This window comes from Pleurodeles waltl, chromosome 3_1 (assembly GCF_031143425.1).
Source record: "Pleurodeles waltl isolate 20211129_DDA chromosome 3_1, aPleWal1.hap1.20221129, whole genome shotgun sequence".
Lineage (NCBI taxonomy): Eukaryota > Metazoa > Chordata > Amphibia > Caudata > Salamandridae > Pleurodeles > Pleurodeles waltl.
The window spans coordinates 1750657263-1750676890 of record NC_090440.1 but is presented as its reverse complement, the minus strand read 5'-3'; the positions used below and the strand labels follow the sequence as shown (position 1 = coordinate 1750676890).

General features: G+C 42.4%; 1 protein-coding gene across 27 annotated transcripts in view; it reads left to right on the top strand.

The window, feature by feature from the left end:
• Positions 1-19628, top strand: part of MAP2 (microtubule associated protein 2) — an 805405-nt gene that overhangs the window by 607699 nt on the left and 178078 nt on the right. For 19 of the 27 annotated variants that reach the window (XM_069225684.1, XM_069225672.1, XM_069225683.1 and 16 more), the window contains one exon: positions 11648-11761. The exons of the other annotated variants lie outside the window; for them this stretch is intronic. In XM_069225684.1, coding sequence (XP_069081785.1) covers positions 11648-11761 — 114 coding nt within the window. The remainder of the gene's footprint in view (positions 1-11647; positions 11762-19628) is intronic. 27 annotated transcript variants of the gene reach the window in all.

The window sequence follows — 19628 nt, the reverse complement described above, 5'->3', positions numbered from 1 at the left end:
TAATGTGAGCCGCAAATACCATATCTGCATGCTTAGTCCCCATTCTGTGGGAATTAACACTGTAATAGTTTACAGGTGCAGGGTTTGCACCTCAAAAGTGTCATTTTACATACATTCTGGGCCTTAATCAGAACAGCCCATTTCCTTCCAAGTTGAGGCTTACTGGTCTACAGAGGAAGCTTGACAGGCTCTGCAAGCCCATTATGGTTATAGAAGAGCCGTTATACATGCTTCCCTGGCATATAACTTACAGTGCCCCAGTTCTAGTGGCCTCTCATTATAGTGTAGCCAACCGCTCAATAATTAGTGAATGCCTATGGAACAGTTCTGAACTCATGCTTAACTTGAGTTTTAGCATCAACAAGCTGTTTCACATGTCATGCAGAATGTGTGTGTGTGTGAGCATGCGCGGACCACTGGTGGCACAGATCCACTGTGTAAGATCACACAAATAAGTCAAGAGGCTACAAGCCCAGGCATTGTAAATTTAAACTCGCATGCAGTAATTCATCAGTCAACATCTCTTCCAAAATAAAGAAGTACTGGTCTGTTCAGAGCAGGCTGGAGCCACTGAGGTGACGTAGACACATGTTCTTGCCTGACATATGTGACTCAATGTGCCGGATCGATGTCCAGGTTTTTCATATAATCAATTGAAACTCAGCTTAAAAGTGTCGGCGGAAAAATTCGGACATGTGCTATTGGGGATTTTGCATATTTTACTTGGGTTACATACAATTACAGCCAGACTAATTACTTCGAGGTGGCCATGTGGAACATGAGCTGTAAGCATACATCAGTTGTGTACCTCAGTAGAGCACATTACGTTATTCTGTGTCTATTATGTATCCTTTTTTAACTAAACGTCTATGCAGCTATAGCGAAAAGGAAAGTTTGCTATTACATTTGTGTGCATATTTTTGTTTACCTCTGTCTTAAATGTATGTGTTGTGTGTGTTCATAATGGTAGCAAAATGAAAACCCTAGAGGGAACTTCGAATGGATCCAAACCAAAACTACTGTACCACCATGCAACCAACCCTCACTTCACACCAAACTCACTTGTCTATCATTGTAGGTGGGTAGATTATTTGCAGTGCCAAGATCAGAAGCCAAGGAATCCCCTATTTCTCACCAATGACTTTTGAGATTCAGGATATATCAGTAAGTCATATTCTACTGCCATTACCTATGCCAACCTCCACATAATCCTCCTCGATTCTTCCAGGGACTGACAGGTAACAGTTGGACCATCTTTAACTCACACCTAGACTAGATAAGTACCCTTTACCTGGGCCTGGTATATTGTCAGACCCCCTGTCCACAAGCTGGCAAACACATAAGCCAGAAAAGAATGAGTAGGATCCCATCAACCCTGAGGGCCCCATTCATGGCGGCTTAATCAGGATCCCCTAAACCTGCATCCCATGAATGTTAGTAGATTTTTTGCAGCCAAAAAAGCCCATCCGTATATATTTATCAGCTATAAACATCACCAACAGACAAAATCTAGTACCTACAATACTCTGGGCACCACCTACTCAAAGTGCTTTGGGGTGCTGAGCAGCACTATATAAATCTAGGCCTTTTGGAGGTAACTGAATCAATAATTGAATAATAAGCATATACCTCTAAGACAGTAGCTGCTAAGTATTGTAATTCGGTCTCAAAAATATTGGGTGATGGAATGTTTAGTGCACTCCCTTTTTTGCTAGAGCAGACATTGAGTCGTGCTCCAAAGTTTCTTGTTAAATACAATGAATTGATGGGAAAGTGCCACAATTCATTTTAATGAAAGGGTAAAGTAGGAGACCATAATATGTGTGCCAAAAGACAAGCCATTCTGGATAGATCTAACAGTACTTACATGCAGTCACATTCAGTGTGTTTACAATGCAACTGAAACAGCCTATCTGCTGGATAAAGTCTACAAAGTTCTTTGACATTAAGTGTATTATTGATACCAATATTGTTTAAGAAGAATCCTTTTAAATTGACAATGCTATATCCAGAGATAGGCCGTATTTTCTTTTAGATAGAGTGTCTACATTATTTCTTACAAATGAGCATTAAATAGGAGGATATCGTGAGATGTTCCCCATAGCTGGTTGACTGTGGTTGAATAATTGATTACTAGCACCCTGCCATTCCTTCACTGTCCTCTTTTTGCTCATATGCCGTTCTTATGGTGTATATGAGAGCAGTGCTAGACAATCATAAGTTTGGTTTGATGTTCCTATCTTCCTTTGGTTTTTATTATTGCACAAATGTTTGAAACTCCCCGTTTTATCTCTTTCTGTGTTTTGAGAATTGTGCTTCCTCCCTGTCTTGCTCTCTACCCATTTGTGCCATTTCATCACAGCTCACATTTATGATTTTTGCGATGTCTTAAAGAAGGAAGTGGGCAAGTGCACTTGGCCCATATTTGGACCTTAATGCCTCAGCTTGAGTCAGTGCTTAATTCGTGTTGGTGGTTTCCGGTGCTGAGCACCGGCACCTACTTTTGAGGGCTGGCACTTATTTTTCTGCCTCAAGCATTTACTGTAGGCAAAAGACAAATATGGAAAGATGGACGAAGAGAAAAGTGAAAAAGCGTCACAAAGGGAGAAAGCAGAAAGGTGCAAGAATGAGCAGAAGGGGCAGGGAGTGGCTGTAAATTGATGAAAGAGGCCCAAGTTGGCTTCAGGATTACGCTGCCTCAGTATTCCTTACTCGCACATTCAATTGCAGCAGCCGCGTGTTTCAGAGGTGAGCTTTGGACAATGGCACATTTTTTCATTTACAAATTAAGCACTGGCTTGAGGTATGGAGTCCATATCTAGCACATACTTTCTTACTCCAAAAGTCACGTCAGTGTCCACTGTTAATGGAGAAAGGCTACTGGTGGTTTCTGGATCGATGCCTCAGCCTGTGTCACATTATGATCGGACCTAAGGAGCAATCAATACCATATATGTACAGTCAGTGCTTGATTCGTGCTAGGGGTTGCACAGGGTGGACCCCGTTTCTCACTTTTGGGGACTAGGGTTTATTTAGCATCATCCGATTTTGACCCAGAACAAGAGAGAGAAAAGATAAAAAATGAGGATGTGAAATACAGGGTAACAGTGACATAGGGAAAAAGCAGGGATTAAGGAGAATCTGCAAGACAGAGATAAGAAAGAGGAAATTTAAGGTGGTGGAAGAAAGATGCATGAGGTGGAATCAAGACTAGTCAGTGCTGGTAATTAGCAAGCCCATTATTTGACAGCACCAGCAGTGGGTTTCTGAGAAAACTTTATGCCTGACATTCATTTTTCATTTATTTATCTATTTATTTACAAATGAGGCACTGTGTATAATGTCTATATAAGGACGTTTATTGTCATTCTACCTACTTTCAGAGTCATCCTATCACCTTTGTCAATAGCACCTCCTCTCAGTCATACTCTGTTACACTGCATTTTTCCCATTCCAGCAGATGACTTCTGCGGACACCCACTTCATCATTTCTGTAATCCGAGAAACCCCAGTGACTCATTACTGTAATCCAGGGACCCCACTGGGTCATTACTGGAAGCCTGTGGCACCGCCCTAAGCATTTTCGATGATCTGAACCAAAAATCAATAAGAAAAGATAAAGAAATATGCATTCATCAAACATACGTAAATAATTAAATATCTTATTTAATTCACAAACAAGCTAAAAAAAATCTAAATGTTAATTCTAATGGGACGGTTGGAGCTTTTCTAAATTTAATTAAGGCCACTCATCATCCATACTACATTCTGTTTGGTGCACTTGCACTGCTACCACAAATCATTCTGAGGATACTCACTTAATTGTTAGCCTCCAATATCAAACTCCTTCACATTTATAGAAACATCTTAACATTTTTCAGTTTTTAATTTTGCATTTTTATTTATATACACTTTACTACTCTGTTAATTTTATCTAATTTCTAAGCAGTAGAATCATCACTGAGTAGTCTCGGCGGATCCCCTGGGGTTACCGGACCACTGGTTAACAACCATTGGTCCTAGGGGCGTAATAGAGGCCCCCCCAGCACCCATTGTGCGGGTGCACCCCATGGTTCCGTGTTGTGGAGATCCCCACCAAGTCCTTAAACCATGCCAATTGCACGCCTAGCAGAATGCATGCAATGGCATGAAATAAGAAACAGTTAAACGCTCAGGAGCACCACTCTGCTTTCCCAAGCAAAAAGAAACAGAAAGGCATCTGTGTTAATTTAATATTGCTGGCAGACAGAGGCCCAGAAAAAGTTATCCCATGCCCCCACATCCATGAAAAGGGTGTAATGAAAGGCCCTATGGCATGGGTGGGGGGGAAAAGCTTCACAGAGAACCGTTTAAGCCCAAGAGCAATGAATATCTGTGCAATCTGGGAGACGCCAGGGTCCCTCATCAAAATGCACAGGGGCCCCCTTCACTTTGTGTTACACCACTGACTGGGCAATACAGAAGGAACAAGTGCGTTGGATGAAGCTGGGATGACTAGTTGGAGGAAACATGCATGAGGTAGATATTCTGGTAGAGAGGTGCAGATTAGGCATAAGATAGGAGGAAGGATTTATGGTGGAGATTGTGGAAGGGTGCACATATGAAATTGTTAAGGAAGCCAGTACGACAGAGGAGATGATGAAGTATAAAAAAAATAAAACTAGAAAAGGGAGCAGAAATAAGGATGATGGAACATGTAAAGAAGAGAAGGAACAATGTTGCCCTAAACATAATTCTCTGTCACAGCCATAGAAGATTTTCTTGGTTTCCATAAAAACCGATCTGGTGCTGTAATTTACCATCACAAATTATAGAACCAAGGAATGGCAAATATGTTCCCTTTTTCAGGGCGCTATCGAACCTGTCAAATATGCTTGAAGGATCGATGTGCATCCTGCAGGTCCTACGTTTGAATCCTGACAGGACCAGTTCAGAATTTACGGCCTGATTACGACCTTGGCAGAGGAGATTACTCCATCACAAATGTGACTGATATCCTGTCCACCATATTACAAGTTCTATAAGATATAATGGAACTTGTAATACGGCGGGCGGGATATCCGTCACGTTTGTGACAGAGTAATGCCCTCCGCCAAGGTCGTAATCAGGCCCTCAATAACATGTGCACCATTGATTCAGACAATATTATCTGCTGTGTGCAGTCCTTTAAAACTGGGACCAAGCACTATAAAGATAAACATGTCATTATTCATTTAAATTCTGAATCAGCCCTGTACAAGATTTAAGACAATAGGAAAATGGAAATAAATCTAATCATTGTAGGAACGGAGCATCTACTAAGCTGTATGATCTTGTGTATGTCATGGGTGCCTTCGGCATAATGTTAATTTTACTAACAATATTTTAAAAAACTAGCAACATTTATATTCCTAATGCCCAGATGTTCCCCATTCCCTACGCAGCTCTTCTATCAGACTAGGATGTTGCTTTTAACTTTTAAAGCATACACATCTGTGACCCAGTGCCTCCTTCTCTGCTTTCCTTTATTGTCATTCCCACCCCTCAAGGGTTAGGCCTACAAGTGGGATTCATTCTCGCTAAACCGTTGCTTAATTGCTATACCTAGAATTCTCTTGTCGTCTGATTACTTCCCATCCTCTGACTGCTTTTCCTGCTTTCCCACGCACCCTGGGGGATCGAGCCATCCATAAATCAGTAGAGCCAGAAAGTATCATCTGCTCAGACAGCTGCATAGCCTGTGGGGGCTTCTGACACTGACAGAAAAGACAACTTACACTGGATGCAGAACGTTATCACATGGGAAGCATCAGTCTGCTTGAAAAAAGTTGCAACCTGCTGCAAAGCCAACACTTCTTATTGCCCCTTTGAAACTTTACTAAAGTAAATTATACAGGACTGAATGATATAGGAAAAACATTACATACATTGGATATACTAAAAAAAACATCGTTCATGAATCATGAATGCCACCAAAGGAATCAAGGCTTTTTACCCAAAGAGTAAAGTGATATTTAGAGGGAACACCCAATTCCTATATTTCATGCTTCTAAATAAAATATTGTTTTTTTACTGTTTGCTCGATTTCTCAACAATTCTATTCACAACAATAGACTCTAAATTTTACATTCTGATCCGCTGAATCACCAGAATCTGTTGAATTTTAGAATTAAACAGTGCATTTACGGTGGTGGGATATCTGTCGCAGTGGTGAACATTTCTCCATTGCATGTTATGGGATAGGGGAGTTCATAGCAGAGTAAACAAAGCGGCGACCATTAAAAATGTTGCAAACGATTCACAACAGTTTCCAATTGAGATTGTCATTCCATTAAAATTTCTAATACTATTTTATAAAAATGGTGAACTACGTAGATTGGGGGCAAGCGTTTCCAAAATAGCTCTATTTTTTTCAGAGGCTGCAGAGTCAGCGGAGTAGCTATGCAGAGAAATAAAGGTTTAGATTCTAATGGTCAAATATTCCAGGATGAGAACCAGCTTGAGTAACTATGGCGGGAAAGCAGTGGTTAAGACATCCACAAGTCTTGTTGTCTGTGTTCAGTCTTCCCTGGGGTGTCTGCAAATCCATGAAAAGTCTGAAATTTAAAACAAAGTAGAAAACATGACAAGTAAATGTCCACCTTTTCCCACAAGAGCTTTGTGGTTCAAGCCTAGTTCTACCAGGACTTGTACAGTAAAGAAACATATTTACCAAATAAGATCAGCAATAACAAAGTGATTTAATACTGTTTTTCAGTGTAGAATAGTGCAGACATACTTTGAAAGAAATGAAATCAGATAAGAGCAATACAGAATAAGTTACATTTTTTGACAATGTGAGCATGGATTTAGATTTATGAATTATAACGCCACTTCAAGACTCAACAATGTGTTCATCTAACGCACTATCCTATTACTGGAATGCAGTGAAGAGCTCTACCAAACATGGAGCAACCATTCCTGATCTGTTCCATTGTGCAGCCTTAACTGGGTACAGCTGGTGCAGACCAGCATGGAGCACCCTTTTTAAAAAATGTACTGATCCCAATGCAAGTGTAAATTTGCAGCTGCTCCAGGAACAACAAATTAGTGAAATGCAGACTGGCTGTTTGAAACCACTGCTCAACCTTCCTGTGTAGGCAATGGCGCCAGCCTCAGTTGCAAGTGAGACAGGGACCCACCATCAGTCAGGTGCGGTGTATGACTACACATGCCAGTGTAGGCGGTGCCTGTGGCTCACATACCACCTCTTAAGTTGTGCAGTCTGAGATTTTTGCCCCAGGCACATGTCTGTAATACAGTGTAGATGGAAAGGCTTAATCTAATTTGCATGGGGCAAAACCCCCGGCAAATGAGGGAACACCGACTTGGGATCGCCCCAGCATAATCCACATCACAGAAAGCCATTTGCATTCCTTTCTGGTATACCAAAGTACAATAGGTGTTCAAAAAGGGGCCACAAAAGCTCTTTGTTCCCTTAGCTGAGTAACGGCCATCTCAAGAAGTTATACTGCCCACCCTATTTAGGGTGAATGGTATAATGTTTTATTTTTTCTCCTGTCCATCCCCGCCACGAAAAACCTGGCAGTGAGGGGCAGGAAAAAAAATATCATTAACTCTACACCCTGGAAGAAAGATCTCAGGTGGTTGGGGTCATTAGCTTTTTTGTTTTAGAAAAACAAACTCTCTGTCTGGGAGATTGTGTTTGAAAAACAAAAAAGTTCTAAGTTTAGTGAAAGGCTGTCAAAAACCAATGGCAGCCCTCTGCCAAATATTTACTACATTAAAAGGAACCTCTGCGATGGCATGCATCTCCCTTCATTGTACAAAGATGACCACTGGGTCGGCAGGCATCTCTAATTTTGGCATGCAGAATGCTGCCAAAATGGCATAGGTAATGTCCTCGGCCTTCCCAACAAGCACTACTGTTTCCTCCAAATACTAAATCAGGACTTAGTTTGCTCTTGTGTTACGTTTGTCGAGTAGGGGCTTCGCATTCCAGTGGTAACAAAGAAAGGGGCGGCCTGAAGTAGTGGTGGCAGAGCAGAGGATGTCTTTTTGATATATTAAGGAACATATATGTCACATTCAGTGCAGGCTTAGAAGGAGACTTAGGCCCTGATTTATACTTTTTGGTGCAAAACTACACTAACGCAGTTTTGCACCAAAAAGTTTAGCACCGGCTTGCACCATTTCTGTGCACCAGCCGGGCACCATATTTATGGAATGGTGCAAGCCGGTGCAAAGGGTACGCTAGCGTTAAAAAAATGACGTTAGTCGGGTGGGGCTGGCGGTATGGAAGAAGGGGGTTTTGCACCAAAAAATGGCATTAGGCAGGTTAGAGTAAAAAAACAATGACTCTAACCTGCCTAGAGTCATTTTCTGACGCAAAACCATCAATACCACATGACTCCTGTCTTAGACAAGACAGGAGTCATGCCCACCACCCCAATGGCCAGCACAGGGGACCAGGGTCCCCTGGGCATGGCCATTGCACCCAGTGCCATGTAGGGGGGGGCCATTTCAGGACCCCCATGGCACTTAAAAAAAAAGAAAACTTACCTGTACTTACCTATACTTACCTGCGATGGGGTCCCCCGTCCTCCGCTGTCCTTCTAATGTGGGTGGGGGTGTCCCTGGTGCCTGGGAGGGCACCTGTGGGCTTATTACATGGTGTCCCACCATGGAAATAGGCCCACAGGTCCCCTAACGCCTGCCCTGACCCAGCAGACAGTGAAAAAACGATGGCTGCTGTTGCACCCTATGCACTGCAACATTGCCACCGGCTCGATTACGAGCAAGCGTCAATGTTGTGGGCTGTTTCCCGCTGGGCTGACCCAGCGGGAAACTTGTAATAGGGGCAGCGGTAAGGTCACCGCGGTAAGGTCACCGCACTGGCGGTGACGTGACCACAGGAGTTTGGAAGGTGGCCTTTTCCACCCGCCAAACTCGAAATGAGCGCCTCAATGTGTAATGTTAGGCTCAGAAGCAACCAAATCATAGACTAGCCTAGGTCAAAAGTTTCTATTCCAAATCGTTTCACTAAGATGATGAGAAGATACAATTACAATTACAAGTATGCAGCAGTTGAAACAGAAGGGACTATGGTCTGGTTACTAAATTTGTTAACTGTGGAAACAGGAGACGCAAGTCCAAATCCCGATTTTTCACTTCACAACAATTTGTGATTCTGTACAGTCCACTTTATCTTCACCTGACTTGGGTTATTTGTCTTCTAAATTCGGTAGCACGTAGTAACACCGAACAATAGCATTAAGGACTGCATACCAAGGAAAACAAACAGGTAATTCATAGCCTTTATCCAGAGAAGACAAAGCACCAATGGTGGCTATTTCCTGATGAACGTCCAGGGCGAAATAACAGAGCTTTTAATTGAAATCCCCTTTAGCTGTGGTTGTGCTGCGGAACCTCTCTAAGTCAGGATCATCTTGAGGTAGTCTGTCATGTCATGGTCAGCCAACTGAAGTCAGAGGATGGCAGTAGGCAGGGTATGACTTTCAAAGATGGGAACCATGTGAGCGACACAATCAACAGAGTTCCTCACAATACCAGTGGCATATGGGGCCTGGATGGGCACATACCTGGCTGAGGTTTTCAAAGTCTCAAACATCAGTTTGATAATATTTTCTCTGTTGGTTTTGGGATACAAAGGGGTTCTGTAAGCAAAATAGGTCACTCTTCAGTTTCAGTACAGGGCTCGTTATCAAAGGTGGGGCGCCAGACCTTCTCTCTGTGGTCCCAATTTGTGACAATATTTTGTTCAATGGGTGCTACACGGTCAGGCTTCCCCTCTTGCTCTGAGATTTTTCACCATTGGAGCTGTCTTTCTGGTCCATGCCAGCCGTCACATCCTGATGTTGTGGGTGCCTCACAATGCATGGAAAGACAGTACATGGAGCGTCCTCTCTAGCTAAATTTAGTGTTGGACTGACTTTTCTGGCAATCTGGCAGTTTGGCAATGCCAGATTAGCCAGCTTGAAAGAGCTATCATGTTGGCTGCATCATGGCTCACAGGATAAAAAAGTCCCTTGCACTGGTCCTTTCAAGGTGGCCAATCTGGGAGTGCCAGCCTGCCTGAGGCTAGTCCAACACTGGCCAACATTCCATATATCGGATCTGTTGCCCACCTCAAGTGAAACAATAGCCTCGTCCACTTTTTTTCTTCTTCAGGATTCTGTGCACCAGACAGATAATGAAATTTAGGGCTGGCGTATGCACTGGCGACGGAGCTTAAAGCAATTACTTTATTTTTCATATGCAAAATCGCAAAGTAATACTATGTATGATTTATATGCCCATGCAAGTGTATTTTATATGTTCTGTCTAAAAACACATGGTACTCTAATTTTAATTCCTTTCCCCCAAAAACTATCTCCAACATATCTATTCGAAATTTAGATTCTCTCCTCTATCCAGGCGGTCACAGTGAGGAGTTATGGTAGAGTTAACTGTACATCTGGCCAGCTCAAATAGAGTGCATACGTTTAAAGTGAAAAAAAAACAACGTAAAGGGTATACAAAAGATTGCCATTTGCGAAGAGGGCTCGCAAGAGATCCCAAGCAAGGAACTGAATTTGCGTTTAGAGAGTTTAATTTTGTTTTCAAAAACAGAAATTACCTCTCCACAAACATGCGGTGAGATCTGAACACCGTTTACTTATAAGGAAGAGCTCATGCCCAACTAAAGAAGCTCTACTTCCAGGGACCAGTCGTTACGACGCCCACGGACCGGGCGATGAGAGAAATACGTTTAAAGTCACTCGAAAACACGGTCTGCCAGCAGCCAGTGGGGATGGGAAAGTCCCCAGCCTAACAACATCAACTGGGATAAGATTTTTCTTGTTTGTTTAGTACATGTTGACTGAACTACTTATACAACAATGAGACAGTTGCATGTTAGAGATGAAGGGATTGGGAAGAGTCCGCCACACAGCAGAAAAGCCTGACCTGTGACGGCACTCCCTAGTCTACCAGCATGGGCTGTAGATGCCAATGGGGCAGCCGGTGCAGGGGCACCGGGGCCCAGCAGCCTGAGGATTCCACAGAACCCTAATTATTGCTGTACTTTATTATTCAGACAGCAGCAGGGGGTTCCATTTCCTTCCTCACACCAGAACCCCTTACGCACTGCCTACGCTACTGTCTAGCACCAGTTCAGGGACTTCTGTTGGAAATTTCTTTAAATTTCCTACATGCTACTGTGCCTTTGGCTTCATCATGTTTTAGACCCCTGTTTCTAAGTATGCACTCGTTTCCAGCATGATAAAGCATCTTAGGAAGTAGTATGGTACCATGCAACGAAGCCATCAGAAGCCATCAAAACATAGCAAATAGAAAATATTGACATGAAAGGCAGTCGTCTGCCTTGAATAGAGCATATATGTACTTAAATAATTGGGTTTTAGAGTTGAGGGCAGGAGTAGAAATGTAATTCTGAAGATGGCAAATATACTTAGGCGTGGTAAATCCCAAGAACCAGAGATCCTGGGGTCATGCTTCCATGCTGTGTAATGAAGGACACAGAATTTCCCAGAAAACCATAGAGACAGTGGATATTGATGGACACAGATTGTGCAAACCTTTCCCTCTGTCTCTTATTAATTCTATTTTTTGTTTTGTTTTGCCACTGCTTTTGCTGCTACCGCAGAGGAAGTATCTGCCAGGATAGTCCAAGTAGTAACAGCTGAGGCCGTAGCAGTCCTGAAAGGTGAACAGGAAGTGGAAGCCCTGCAGAAAGGTCAGCCTGGATGTCTACCTTTAGGTAAAGCAGCAAGTCTGCAGTGGCGTTGGGTGCTTGCAAAGTGGAGGGTGGGGGAGAGAAGAATGGTACTGACAATAGGATTGTGGGTGGTGGGCCATTGAAGCTTCAAATGTGGTGTTAGCGCAGTACGCTGTGTGGTGTTTTGAGGTAAAGGGCTAGCATAGAAAGACCCAGTTAGCTGGTGACTGTAGTTGACATTAGTGGGAATATGTCATTGCAATCGGTTTGAAAATACTGAGAACATTCTTTTAAGGTGGAGCATGGTTAATGATGATGCTTATATATCTATAAAGTAACGGTGCAAAAGCTCAACAAGTCTATGCAGTCTGCTTGTTTCCTGACCTATGCAGGACGTTGAGATCTTGCTTAACTTATTGTCACTCTCTCATAGATCCTGCTGTGTGAGGTGAAAATTTACTTTTCTCAAAGTAGTATAGTTTGTGTTCTATGCAATGCCTGTTTTGTATTGTGTGAATGAATACACTGTGAGATTCCCTATTACGGTTGCAGGAAGGATGACCTGTGCAGAGGCGGCCTCAGAACATACAGTTTGTGCTAGGGCCTCTGACGAGCATACCCATGACTGCTTGCAGCATAAGGAAGTAGCAGCACACACATTTCCCTAGGCTAGCCACTCCATTTCCCAGTTCCCCTTTAGTCCTGCATAATGTGCATACTTTGGTGGAGAAGTCTGCGGCTTTGGAATCCAAATAAGAGAGGGAGGGTGCATGGACATTAGGTAGGGAGGTACCAGTGACAGCAGGAATGTCAATTCTCCATGGTGTTCTTCATGCCCTAAGCCATGCGGCCACGCTGTGTCAAACCTCATCCGAACCACGCTCCAAGGCACATAAAGATATCTCAGACAGGGTCAAAGAGCCAGCACTGTGGGCTAAGCACTATAGGCCTTACATGGTGCACTTTGGTATGCCCGCGGTATATCTCTTTTTCCCTTCATTTTATGTAACCTCCATTTTTGTTTGATGTTTCAGCCAGTCATCCTGCCAGTCTACCTCTGTTGCTGTATAGTTCATGGAATAGAAAGGATGGTGCAGATGATTTATCAGATGAGAAAACAAAAACAGCTGTGTGGTGTGGGTAAAGTGCTGTGAAGGGCTTCACAAGGTGAACATATACCGAAGGATAGGGAAAATGTGCTGACCCGTGATGTAAGACATGACCGGTAGTTGGCGACTGTTTGGCGTAATGGGGTTGAAGGGAGACAAAACAAGGTTCTTCTCCACTGCTTTTCCACCCATAGTACCAGAAGCCTGGACCAGTGCTATGGGCCACACTTTTCCCCCAAATTACTTCACTGTATTAGGGAGCCCTACTCCAGAGTCTGCTCTTCGCTACTGTGAAGGTGTGTGAGGGGGGCAAGCTGAATGGCACATACAGCAACATGGCAGATGAACGTTTACAAGGTACTCCAGCAAAGTGAATTTGATGCCCAGATGGTAGCCTCGTATTCAACTTTAAGTCCCTCACCCATTGACATCAATCACCGAGGTCCACCTAGGTCTACCGATGCCTGAAGTCACTCCATCTAATGACCCCTGGACGAGTTATAGAAGATTTCTGAGACCCCGAAGAAAAGAAAATGTGAAGAATTATGAGTTGAGCTTGACAGAGTCTTGCAATAGAGGAGTGAGAGAACCCTGTTTCCAGTGAAATGCTGCCCCTCTGTTACAGAAAGTTCTTTAACGCCCTAACCGTATATTGCTTTGAAAAGTTCCCCTTTTATCTTTTCCTTGTCCGAATTTTGTGGGATATGAGGTAAGAGAAACTCCAACTAAGGGTGACTGGTGATAAGGAGCATTGGGGGCGTTACCATACCATTCATGGAAAAAAAGGGAGAAGGCACCCCTGGCTGTTTTTCTACCTGGTCGTATTCTAGGGAAGCACTACTGGATCTCCGCGAAGACGGTAAGGCTGAACAGTGTGCTATATATGATCCCATTACTAATCCAGGACTCTATTGTTGTTCGGGCTGTGAATTTGGCCTGGTACCAAACAATACATACCCTTTAATCTATGACATACCACAGTCCATTACCCGTTCTGAAACTAATAGGAAGGACTTTCAGCAGGCAATCTCTTGCGTACAGCTGAACACGTGATCTTTAATAAAGAATAAATATGCCTTGCTAACTTTGTTGATCAACGTGCATTAGATATTATATTCATCATGGAAACCATGGGCCGATGTTACGTCAGACCAAGATATTAAAATTGCCCTGCCGATACGCTTCAGTATTGAAAGAGTTGATCGCCAGACCAAAAGAGGTGGAGGAATTGCGATTATGTATCTCGATTATCTCAAGACTACCTTTGAGCCAATCATCCAGCTCAACTGTGTAGCTCTCATGTTTAGGTTTAAATTTAACAATATCAATCCTTTTGACAGCATTCTGATATATCGCTCATCTGGGCCAAGAAATACATTTAGCTCAACTCTACATGATTTTATTGAATCTTTCATGCACTTTGACAATTTTAGCATCTTGGGTGATTTCGGTTTTTATCTAGAGCTACCAGAAAAGAGCGATACTGAAGTTCTTGTAGATAGCCTTTGCTGTTTTAACCTTATACAGATTGTTAACGCACCCACTCACCAGGAAAACCATACTGTAGATGGGGATTTTACCAACAGTCATGCTCTGAGTTTTATTAAAGCCTGGCCTTTAGCATGGACAGACCACAGGGCTATTTTCCTCTCACCTAAAGTCTCTACAAATAATTCTTTGAAACCCACCACTACTACTAAATTCAATTTTCATCCATGGAAGAATGTTGTCCCCAAGGAATTAAACGATAATCCTTGTAGGTCCAAACCTACACTTGGAGTCAATATTGAATCAGCTACTACCGATTATGTGAATTGGATAGGCTCTGCAGTCTCTGTACTTGCTCTAGAGAAAACAGGGATGAGACGAAGGGAAAAACCCTCAGCCCCTTGGTACTCCCACGAGATTTAAACATTTAAGCAGAAGTGTAGACTTCAAGAACAGAGATGGAGGTAGGACTATCAATACACACTTCTCCTCAATGGATATAAAAACTTAATTATTACCACCAAACCCAAATATTATAGTGAGAAAATTAGTCCTGTAAAAAACTCCACAAGGGAGCTTCTCAAACCGTTAACTCCTTAGCAAATTTAAACAACACTGGCTCTTTTAGTCCCGATCAATCCTTCTGTAACAAACTGGGTGAATTTCTTCAGGCCAAAGTGAACCAGATATTCTAAGCTTTTACTGCTGCATGTCATAGGGTTCTTACTCTGAATACTCTTGGGCCTGATATTCCGGCTATAGGAAGGCAAGAAATTAACATAGATAGGGGATATAAATTATTTCAAAAGTTTTCCCTACTGTCTGCATCGAAGGTTGCCAAACTCATCATTTCTACAAAGTTGGGGCCCAAATGGACCTGTGTCCTTCCCACATTTTACATCAGTTCTCAGACACAGTGTCAGTATTTCTTACAGATCTACTGAATAAGAACTTGACAGACGGACAGTTTCCAGCTACCTGGAAAAAAGCATCTGTACTCCCTCTGATTAAAAAAAGTGTCCCTTGACCTTCAGACTGTTAAAAGTTACCGGCCAATCTCGCGCCTCCTGCTGCCGGCAAAGATATTGGAATAAGCAATGAATGAGAAGATGTTGGCCTTTCTAGATTCTAATCACCTTCTGGACTCTTCCCAACCTAGCATCAGGTCCAACCATTGCACAGAATCGACGTTAGTGGCGGCTTCGGAGGAAATAAGAAGGGTGGTTGACAAGGTAGGGAAGGCAGCGTTGATTCTTCTCGATCTGCCCACCGTCTTCGATACAGTCAACCACTCACTTCTCATCAGCCAGCTACAGACCACTGGTCTCAGAGATACAGCACTTGCCCTTCTAATCTCTTTTTTGCAGGATAGAGAGCAAGTTGTTGCCTTTGGAGATTTTGTCTCTGATCCTTTCTCCCTTCCACGTGGGGTGCCACAGCGCTCTTCACTTAGCCCTAATCTTTTTCATATCTATGTCACCCTGTTCGCTAATCTTATCCGGCACTATTTATTTGTAGTTATATGTTACGCAGATGACACACAAATCATGGTGTCAATAACATTTAAAGTGGAGGAAGTGGCCAAAAATGTCAGGAAGTGTATGGTTCATATTGTGAGCTGGATGGATAAAAACTGAAATTAAACTCGGATAAAACCAAGGTATTACTCTTTGGGAATGATGCCACCTTCTGAGATTCTACCTGGTGGCGGCCTAACTTAGGCTTGCTTCCTTCTCCAGTGGAAGTTATTTTTGACAGGAAACTATGCTTCTCTGATCAAGTTAATCAAATCACCTCATTCTGGTTTGTTCTACTTAAAATCTTTTTAAAAATCTTCTCATTCATTCCTCCAGATGTTCAAAAGACTGTCATTGTGGCATTAGTCACCTCAAAAATTGACTACTGCAATGCCTTATATTTAGGCTTGCAGAACTGGTTATTACATAAACTTGAGTCTTTTCAAAACGCAGCCGCTAGGCTCCTTTTGAAAATTCCAAAATTTGCATCTGTTTCTCAGTCCATTCGAAGCCTTCATTGGCTCCCAGTCACTGAAAGGATACATTTTAAAGCTCTTTGTGTGGTCCATAAAGCTCTCCATCAGACAGGTCCTGAGTACTTTCAAAAGATGTGCATTGGGCACATGCCAGGTCGTACACTTAGATCAGGCTCAGCTAAATTAGTTGAAGTTCCCAGAATAAAGAAGGCGAGACGGGGCGACAGGAGCTTCTCTTTCTGTGCCTCTAAACTATGGAACTTGCTGCCTTAGACATTAAGATCCCAATCCAATCTGCTTCTCTTTAGGAAAGGGATTAAAACATGGTTCTTTCCTCAGGGTTCTAATCAAATACTACTTGCCATTACATTTGTGTTGGAACACCAGCACCAAGACGCCCTTGGGCATTTGAGCGCTTTTATAAGCTGGTTACTTACTTACATATTTCACTTTGCACAGCAGCTCAGAAGCATCTATCACACACTGCTTCTCATTTAGTATGTGCAGGGTGCGATATAACACTTTGGTACATGTGCTTATATGTACTGTGTACTATGTATATTCATATCAAGAAACATCACTGATTGCACTAACATACATACTGTGCCCAGTTACTGTAATCAAAACCTGATATGTCGCCTTTTGCCCAGGACATACTCAAAATGCTCCTTTTATGACTAAAGGTAGATATGTCATTGCAAGTCCAGACAATGCATACATTGGTCATTTCTTCCTTGCCACGTGCCTGCATTATGTGGAACCGGATTTATCATTGTATGTGTGGTGCATTGACACACTCTGTGTTAAATATATTCTGCACTTTTCTTCTCATCCTCACCCGCGTGGAGTTCTCCGACACAGTATTCTAGTGCCAGAGTGCAATATAGTAATACGTTATAAGTACTGGAAAACTATGTTGTAGAGTTACCTCCTGTTTTGACTGAGATACAGCGATGCCTTGGATTGTGTTCTGTTGATAATGATGTTGAACTAAGCGGTGGCCATCAAATATTTGTTGAATCTACATAATTAAATTATAGATGCATGTGCAGTAGTGGGTTGTTGGTTTGAATGTGTATGCAGTAGGACTTTTGATGATGGTGTCCTGTTGTGTGCCGGTCTTTTACTTTGTATTTCTTGAGTTTGTTGATTGCTAGTACTGCCCAGTCTTGTATGTATTGTTTAGGCCTGTGCTTTCTGTGTATCTTTCTCTGTTTGTGAAGCTCTGGTCTATGTGGGATGTGAAGATGATGAAGAGTTCTGTATGGATGAAAACTCTGCTGTTGAAGGAAGAGTCTGAGCTGTGACCTCTATACGACTTGTCAGTGTGAGGTGGACAAAAAACTTATGATGATTGGACTGTGCTTCTTCTACATGGTACTTGTGAGATGCTACTTCAAATCAGCGCTTTTGCTCACATGCAGTAGGCTAATAGAAAGCATTAAAAAGGATTGTGAAATACCCTAACAGTTTTAGATGAACATCGTGAGCTAGTGGGCTTCGCAAACCCACCTGAATGTTTTTTTTAACAGTGTGAGCAAGTAGTATATAATGAAAGCTGAATTTATGTAATATGCTTGTATCTCTGTATTAGACATAGTTCTGGCAGAGCTATATGACACAAGCTCTACCGCCGTGGACTGAACCCAGGAAATTAAGACAAACTATGTTGGTGAAATAGTTCTATCTAATTAAACATAGTGGTAGTGAATTGATCGTAGTCGACCACAGGGCCACAGGAAAAGTACAATCACAAAACAAGACATGCAGAATATGGTTAAGGACGCGATGGTTTGTCCAACAATTGTATTGCTGCTAAAACTTTTAGGGGCATTTTATACTTGTTTTGCGCCAAATTTGCATAATTTGTTTTATGCAAATTCGGTGCAAAACTAACACCATATTCATACTTTGGCGCTAGATCAGTCTAGCGCCAAATCTATGGAGTTAAAGTCATTTTTTGGACGTGGAAACCTACTTTGTGTCAATGAGATGCAAAGTAGCGTTCCCGTGCAAAGAATTACTCTATGGCCTTAGTGCCTTATTTATCCCCCGTGCTAAAATCACGCACAGGGGAGGATGGGGGACCCCATCCCAGGTAAGTATAGGTAAGTACAGGTAAGCATTTTTTTTTTAAGTGCCATTGGGGGCCCTGAAATAGACCCCCTTACATGGCACTGGGTACAATGGCCATGCCCAGAGGACCCTGGTCCCCTGTGCTGGCCATTGGGGTGGTGGACATGACTCCTGTCTTTCCTAAGACAAGAGTCATATGGTATGAATGGTTTTGCGTCAGAAAATGACTCTAGGCTGGTTAGAGTCCTTTTTTTTTTTTACTCTAACATGCCTAATGTCTTTTTTTGGTGCAAAACCCCCTTCTTCCATACGGCCAGACCCACCCAGCTAACATCATTTTTTTTTACGCTAGCCTACCCTTTGCACCGGCTTGCACCATTCCATAAATATGGTGCCCGGCTGGTGATCAGAAATGGTGCAAACCGGTGCTAAACTTTTTGGTGCAAAACTGCGTTAGTGCAGTTTTGCACCAAAAAGTATAAATCTTGGCCCTAAGTAGGCATCAACAAGAAGAAAGAGTAGGATCATGCAAACAGGTTAACAGAATGAACATTAAATTACATGCCCACTGTAGAAATCCTTAGATGGGAATTATTTGGGGTTTTGAGTGCCACCTTTTCGGAACAATAAGGGCTAGTCGGGCGAGAGCTACTGCAGTGGCCTCAGCCTTCTTCAGAGCAGAGCTGTTAATCAGTTTGATTCCACTTTTTATTGTGTTATGTTACAACCACTATAAAATTACGCACATAAAACACACTTTCAAAGACAATAAAACTGAGCAGCTCAAGCGCATGATAAAAAAGTAATTGTTAGTAATTGTTTTATTTTTACATGGTGGCATGTTAGCCACGCAGATTTGCAGCAGTACAATAGGGAAGAACAACCTAGTTATAGACAGCGAAAATAATCAACTTTAGCATCCTCAATATAAAGTCCAGCAGCCTAACATTAAACGTTTATACTCGCTCCCTGTGCAGCTTAAAAGGGCATCCAAATCATCCAGTTGGAAAAGAAAAGCACATTCATTTGGGTTGTAGAGCAAATTTCGAAACCGTCCATTTATTATTTGGGACTCCTTACCCTAATTAATTGAAAAAGTGTGTAGAATTATAGACAGCCGTCACTAATGGGTTTGATTTTCATCAATTTTCCCAGTGACATCACAGACAATAAGAGCAAATCTCAAATTGTCCATAATGTTTTCTAGAAAAGTTAGGAAAAAAACTGTAATTGAGAGCTTCTC